At 42.6% G+C, this 7,740-nt stretch overlaps 1 protein-coding gene across 1 annotated transcript; it reads left to right on the top strand.

Moving 5' to 3' along the window:
* The first annotated feature begins 447 nt into the window (after positions 1-447).
* Positions 448-1,235, top strand: LOC109565739 (D-aminoacyl-tRNA deacylase 2). The gene has a single exon (XM_070798648.1). The coding sequence runs from the start codon at positions 515-517 to the stop codon at positions 1,019-1,021; it is 507 nt and encodes a 168-aa protein (XP_070654749.1). The 5' UTR covers positions 448-514; the 3' UTR covers positions 1,022-1,235.
* Positions 1,236-7,740: the final 6,505 nt, after the last annotated feature.

The following is a 7,740-nucleotide window of genomic DNA, read 5'->3' as shown; positions in this document are numbered from 1 at the left end:
GAGGATGACAGGATAGCCAAGATAAGCTAAATGTCAGTTCCCGCCTCTGTTTATTTTCGAGGATCACACATTGCCAATAATGTCTTAGTGAATTTCCCCCTGGCCTGGCAAGGTGGAGATTGGGAGTCAGAATGAAATTGATTAAAACAAATGAAAGAAATGTGTATTTCTTGCAAGTCCAAGATTTCATATCCACTGAGCTTATAATTCTTTTTGCATCTCAGAAATGAAGATGACATTTCCCCTTGTCACATGGAGGAGATATAGTTACTCTGAAGGTGGAAGTGGAAATGATAAGGACTGTAAGTTCTGTGAGGGCAGGGATCTAATCTGTAAGTCTTCAGTAAGCAGGTATTGAATATGTGATAAGTGAATAAATAAACCAAATATAAACAGTTATTTTTGCTTGACAGGTGTAGGTAGAAAAACTGGGAGAGAGACCCTCCCTGAGCGTAGAGGGCTGGCCTGTGCGGCGCGAGGCCGGAACCTGTGGGATATCCACGCAGCTTGAGCTATGGCTGACAGTGGCAGAACGCCTCAGGCCCGGGCTCTCCTGCAGCAGTGCCTGCATGCCCGGCTGCAAGTACGCCCGGCCGAGGGGGACGTCGAGGCCGAATGGGTGGAGGTTCAAAGAGGATTAGTGATCTACGTGTGCTTTTTCAAGGGAGCTGATAAAGAACTTCTTCCCAAAATGGTTAATACACTGTTAAATGTGAAATTAAGTGAAACAGAAAATGGCAAGCACGTCTCTATATTGGATCTACCTGGCAACATTCTTATCATCCCTCAAGCCACCCTTGGGGGTAGAGTAAAAGGAAGAAGCATGCAGTATCACTGTAACTCTGGAAAAGAAGAGGGATTAGAACTTTATTCCCAATTTGTGAATCTCTGTAAAAAAGAATTAGCTGCTAATAGCAAGTGTGCTGAAGCTGGGGTTGTTGTGAAACACGGTACTTACGGCAATAGGCAGGTGTTAAAGCTCGACACCAATGGACCGTACACACACCTAATTGAGTTTTGAAAGTTTCGACAGCCGTAATTAGATTCCCTAGCCCCTTCTTCTGGAGAAGGCAATGGCACCCCACTCCAGTACTCTTGCCTGGAAAATCCCACGGACAGAGGAGCCTGGTGGGCTGCAGTCCATGTGGTCCTAAGAGTAGGACACGACTGAGCGACTTCCCTTTCACTTTTCACTTTCATGCATTGGAGAAGGAAATGGCAACCCACTCCAGTGTTCTTGCCTGGAGAATCCAGGGGACGGGGGAGCCTGGTGGGCTTCCGTCAATGGGGTTGCACAGAGTCGGACACGACTGAAGCAACTTAGCAGCAGCAGCAGCAGCCCCTTCTTCTTGAGTACACGAATCTGCAGCATTTTTAGATAAGAAAATCCTGGGTTCCATCCACAACTCTGCAGCCTCCTAATTAGATGACCTTGCCAGTCACCTAACTGTGGATCTCAGTTACCTTCCATCCCACTTTCCCCTACACTGACACTCAGAAACTTGAAATATCCTCTCTTCACTTTATGGTCATTGATAAGAACATGGAAGTGTTCCTAGAGAGTTGTATTTTTGCTTTTTGCTGTGAAGCATTTTGTACAATCAAGAAAAATATATTTCTTATGCCCTCAAATATATGTGGTACGTAATAAAAATCACTATTTGTGTTAAAACTAGGTAAAACCCAGCACAAACCAATTATAATTTTGTCAAATTTGTTTTAATATTTCAGATTTCCATATTTTGAATAAAAGAATATGCATTTACTATTCTTCTAATACTATGAAAATGTAATGCAGAAATGTTATTGTGCATTTTAATATTACTTTCCAAGAATATCCAAGTGCTTTAAGTTAAGAATCTTTAGTTGATATAGGAACAGGGGATGGGGGACTAAAAGTTGTTTTTGTTTAATATTCTTGGTTAATATTCTGTTTCTCAGTTTTTTACCAAAACAGTGTGTGTCATATTGTTTGTCTTTGGTTTTTAAAAGTTACTGTTTAATTAAATTAGTGTTCATAATTTTTTTAGGAAGTTCTTTTCTTGTTGATTTAGATTGCTATATAATAGGAATAAAAAGGGAAGCTTTCTGCTGGAATTACTTGAAAACAAGTTGATTTGTTTATTTCTGTTTTATTGACTTAGTGATTTGGACCCAGTGTCATTTTTTCTTTTAGTGTATTTTTGTGTCTTCCCCTCTCAAAATTTATATGTTGAAGTCTCCCAAGTCTCCTAATGGTATTTGCAGATGGGGCCTTTGGAAGGTAATCAGGGTTAATAGATCATGAGAGTGGGTGTCCTCATGATGGGATTAGTGTCCTCATAAGAAGAAACACCAAAGATTTTACTCACCCTTTCTCTTCCGGCCATGTGAAGATTCAGTGAGAAGGGGGCCTTTTACAAACGAGGAAGAGAACCTTTACCAGAAACTGACCATGCTGGTGCCCCGATCTTGAACTTCTAGCCTGCAGAACTATAAGAAAATAAGTTTCTGTTGTTTAAAAAAAAAAAAACAAAAAACTGGGAGATGTACTGGCTCATTCTTCATGTGAGGTGGCATCACCCTCTATTTCTGTGGCCACTTTAGTCCTGATTACTTTCAGCTCACACACCCCACAGACGACCACCACAGTGGACCACCCAGAGGCTGGAGAATGTCCTCTGTGGTCCGCCTAATAACAGTCTGCCCTGACACTGGAGAGTCAGAGTCGGAGAAGGCAGACACATGCAGTGGCCTTTCTTTAGCCTTGCTGACTTGTCATCAGGCCTATTGCCTAATTTCCCTTAGGCTGCTCCAGGTTCTTTTTAGATACATGATCTAGGAGTTACACACCTGCCTGATCAATAACCCCAGGTATCAGAAGAAGTCATATCCTATCCCAAGCCCCTCACCAGCGACACAGCCTGTTTTGGGCTCAGCGCCTCTGTAGCTGGCACAGAAGCAGCCTTTTATTTCTTGTTGACCGCTCCCATTTTCCAACTTCATGGTGCAGAAAGCCCTGATTCAAGCCATTTTCCCTATTAACACTACCTGTGCATGAATGCCTCATTGCTTTCCAAATGTCAAACTCTAATAGAATAATAGGCTTTAACCTAGAGCAGACAGCAAGGCTGATCAGGTGTTAAAGAAGGATTATTAATGAAAATGAGAAAAACAACATATTTAAGAGACAGAGTCAAACGAAGAGAACAGTGGGATGGCAGTTTCCTACTGCTCGAGGGAAGCAGCTGTGAAGGCACAGCGTCTGCTTTCACAACAGCCATGGGGATGCTCTGTCTCGGGGAGTAATGAAGATTGCACCTTTCATCACAGGGGGGCAGCAAATTTCCTGAACATTAGCTCCTTGCTTCTCACTGAGTCCCTGAGACAGATGTCACAGAGGGTGGGGAGAGATGCTGGCAGGAAGCTGTGTTCTGGAACTACCAAGAATGTGGGCTTGAAAAGTGAAGTGGAAAGTCGGAGTGATTGCAAGTTGCTCTGGGACCAAAAAGGCCCAGAACAGACTGAGGACCATGAGAGCAGAGCTGAGCAGAAAAAGCCCCACTTCAGTGCTGAAAGCAAGGATAAGTGAGTTTGTCTGACACGCTTTCCGGGGGTGGGTATCTAAGGAAAATTCCTTCATTTAAGGAAAGTTCGCTCCTTCTGGTCCTGGTTTTACTGGGACAAGAGTAGCTGTTCTTCCTCCCTCAGGTAGTGGCCAGGACTCAGTAATTCATGTGATAAAAGTGCCCTCAGATTGAATTGTAGATTTTATCCGTTAACATTTATTTAACGGTTTACTTAGTACTTTTGCACTGTGATGTGGGAGACACTATGTTTCAGGCAAAGATACATGAACAAGTCTTTTGAATCTACATGATGACACGGTTGGACAGGCAATGCCCTGCCCTACAAGATGACTCAGTTTTCTATCTGGGGAAATAGGTGAATGGTGACAAATCTCCATTTAAAGAGCAATTTAAATTTAGAATTATGAGACTTCAGAGGAAGAAGAGCTCACTTCTGGCTTGAGAGCCTAATGGAAAGCTGCCCTTGGAAATAGGGGTCAGGAAAGCTAAGACTCAAGACTGGGCAGATAGGGTGGAGGTGGCATTCAGAAATAAGGATGAGAACAACATGGAATGGAAAAGGCCAAGTGATGTTCAGAGAGTGGAGGGTATCCCACGTGTGTGGAGTGAAGGGTGCATGTGGGGTGGGTGTAAGATGAAGCTGGAGTGTGAAGAAACAGCGTGAGAATGAGGGTCAGAGAAGCCAGGCAGAGAAGTGGAAAAAGGCCCCATTTGAAGCTAATGGGACCTTTGTCAAAGGAGTCTTTTCAGTGACTTGATTTTGTTGGATGGTATAGGGTGGATTAAAGCAAAGAAAGATGGGAAAGCACTGTTAGGAGATTCCTGGAATAATCCAGATGTGATATATAAGAGCTGGACTAGGTTGATGATAAGGAAATGAAAAGTGAAAGTGAAAGTGAAATTCACTCAGTCATGTCTCACTCTTTGCAACCCCATGGACTATACAGTCCATGAAATTCTCCAGGTCAGAATAACTGGAGTGGGTAGCCTATCCTTTCTCCAGGGGGATCTTCCCAACCCAGGGATTGAACCCAGGTCTCCCACATTGCAGGCTGAGCCACTAGGAAAGCCCACTTTTGAAAAGAAAGGAAAAAAGGCAAGAAGTTGAAAGAAAGAAAACTCATTAGGTACCATTGGATATAATGATCCAAGGAGAGAAGAAGGTCAAGAATAGGAAGGAGAGGGGTTAGGAATAAGCCTGAAGACAGGAGCTGGAGTGGGACTCAGAAGGGTCTTGAGGCCATCCTGTAGTGCCAGGCTTCATTCATTAGGTATGTGGAACATGTGAACATTCAAGTAAGATGAAGATGGGATCCACTTTGTGTTTTAGGAGGATTTCTGTCTAGGCTGGAGTTCAGAAAACCTGGTGGCAGAGAGAACTGTCAAAGATTTTATAATCTATTGTTCAGATAAAAAATTATGGGATATGATCAAGGACAACAGAAAAGGAGTTATTTTTAAATTAGAATGTAGAGGGGAAGAGAGAGAGGTACTGAAGATGACTCAGTTTTCTATCTGGGGAAATAGGTGAATGGTGACATCTATTACTGGAAACCAGGGAAACAGGCAAGGAACGGCTTTGTGGAGGGTGGTGAGTGGTTCAGCTTTGGACAGGCTGAGTAGGAAGCAATATTAGGACATAGAGGTAAAGATATTTGCAAAGTAGTTGGAAATAAAAACCAAGAGCTTACTAGAGAGACATAGGAAATGAAAATGGATTTGTGAGTGAGCTGCAGAGGTGTGTAAGTTGCAGCAGAACTTAGAATATAATAATTGGATCAAGGATGGGCTCCTGGGTTAACTTCAACCATTATGAAGCATTTTATAGTCTTGGTAGAGTTCTAATAGCTGCTATATCTTTTGGTCATTAGAGCTCTGCCAGGTAGGTGGTCAGAGTTGCATTATAGGCTGAGAGTTTTGGCAGGGCAATCACAAAGATGGGGAGACCCAGTGGCTTGTTATCCTATTTTGTGGAGAAAATTTGTCCGTTTTTATTTATTATTTCTTTATTGCTAATGGGTCTTTGGAGGAAACATTCTCCTCTCTATTCTTTGAGCTGAACTTTTTATCTGAACAGATCACCAGGAGAAAATTTTCTTTTAGAAGACAAAGGGCCATGAAGTGGATAAGATATATGTTGTATTAGTCAGGAATGATTTCAGCAGCAGGTAACTTAAAGAGGTTAAAAAAATAGCAATTTGTGTTTCTTATATAATGAGAAATCTGAATAGGTGTTGGTTCAGTGGTTCAGTGATGTTGGCTCTACTGTTTCTAACTTTCTTGGCTTTTACCTTGTGGTTGTTAAGTGGTTTCCATACTCTTGAGTATGAGGTCCACCTTCAAGGCAGGAGAAAGGAAGGGTGATACCTATACTGATTTATTTTTAATCAAGAAAGCAGAAACCTAACCATAAACGCTACAGAATGCTCTTACTTTTTGTTGCTCAAAACTGTGTCATGCCTTCACTTCGAGCTTCTCAGTGTTTAGAAAAGTGAGTCTTTCATTTTCCAGCCTCTATACTAGAGCCAGGCAAGAACTAAGGAACTGGGAAATGACGTTTGGTTGGCCAACCATATCACCTATCATGCTGCTTTGTCTCTAGCACAGTGTTTACTATGATTGTAAGAACTGCAACCATAAAAACAACAGAGCAGTGAAAATACCCCTGGTTATTTTATAGCATGTTTCACTTAAATTTTTTTTTCAATGACATGTTCCAAAAATGTCATTCTTTCCTTACAATTCTAGGAGGCTGGTATTCTTTGATAGAGGTGGAAATTGAGTCCAGGTGTGGCCGAATGGCTTGCCTGTGTCCTCAAGTTGGTTGGTAACAGAGCTGGAAGGATCTGATTCTGGTCACCTGCCCATGGGAGCAGGGCAAAATTGATCAGAACAAAGACCTCAAGTCTCCTGACCACCCCCATCCCAAAGCACTCGCCATTGAACCACAAGGCCTTTTGTCCAAATGCTTATTATTCCAAGTTCTGATTTCTTCATATCTTTACAGATGGGTTAAAATTTGTGCTTGGAGTTTCAGAATGTCCTTCGGGGCTTCCCACACTGTCCTTGGTCATAGATATGTATGGACAGTAAGAGGCTGGAGAAACACTGCTGAGTCCTTTTCCTCTTTGTGATTATAATTTTCCCTCCTACTTTCCCTTATGGCTGAATAGAAGTAGGTTGAGAGACAAAAAGGACTTTATTAATCATAAAATATAATAAAGTATCTAGGAAACTTGAAAAGTAGAAATTGTAAATAAACAGCAACAAAAAGCACACATATAACTATAACCCAACTGCTGGTCACCCAGATGTCCTGAGATTCTCCAAGAGGCCAGGATCACTCTGCTAATAAGTGAAGTGAAAGTTGCTCAGTTGTGTCCAACTCTTTGTGACCCCATGGACTGTGTAGCACACTAGGACCCTCTGTCCATGGAATTCTCCAGGCAAGAAAACTGGAGTGGGTGGCTATTCCCTTCTCCAGGGGATCTTCCTGACCCAAGGATCGAACCCAGTTTTCCTGCATTGCAGGTAAGTTCTTTTTACCATTTGAGCCAATTAAAATTGGTCTGCAAACCCCAGACCATGAGTAGTGAGACGCTGTTCCCTCTTCACATCTCCTGAAATTCCTGGAGGAGGGACATATATTTTTCCAGTGAGCTCCTGTTCTAGTTTTTCTCCTTTTGCTTAATTATTTCAGTTTATGATCTATTTCACCAAAAATGAGTAGGCATATATCAAGCAGTGCTGTACTTGTGCTCAGTCGCTCAGCTGTGTCTGACTCTTGCAACCCCATGGACTGTAGTCTGCCAGGCTCCTCTGTCCATGGGAATTCTCTAGGCAAGAGACTGGAGTGGGTTGCCATGCCCTCCTCCCTACCCAACCCAGAGATTAAACCCAGGTCTCCTGCATTGCAGACAGATTCTTTACCTTCTGAGCCACCAGGGAAGCCCATACCAAACACTGTGTAACCGTATTTTGAATCTTATCACTTTGTGCTGGTTGCTGTTCTAATTCTTTCTTTTTCTCAAAGTATCACCTACATGTGGCTGTGTATGTTTCAGACTTCACAGGTCTGAAGCTTCAGGGTCTTGCTGGGAATTCCCAGAGCTGGGACTAGGCTGAGGTCAGTGCTGCACAACCCTGAAATTTTGCATCCTAGGTGCCTCTC

Source organism: Bos indicus, chromosome 11 (genome assembly GCF_029378745.1).
Source record: "Bos indicus isolate NIAB-ARS_2022 breed Sahiwal x Tharparkar chromosome 11, NIAB-ARS_B.indTharparkar_mat_pri_1.0, whole genome shotgun sequence".
Classification (NCBI taxonomy): domain Eukaryota; kingdom Metazoa; phylum Chordata; class Mammalia; order Artiodactyla; family Bovidae; genus Bos; species Bos indicus.
This window is presented reverse-complemented; position numbering and strand designations above follow the sequence as displayed.

What these genes read in the sequence shown, in the direction of transcription:
- LOC109565739 (XM_070798648.1), top strand. Translation starts at nt 515, where the DNA reads ATGGCTGACAGTGGCAGAACGCCTCAGGCCCGGGCTCTCCTGCAGCAG.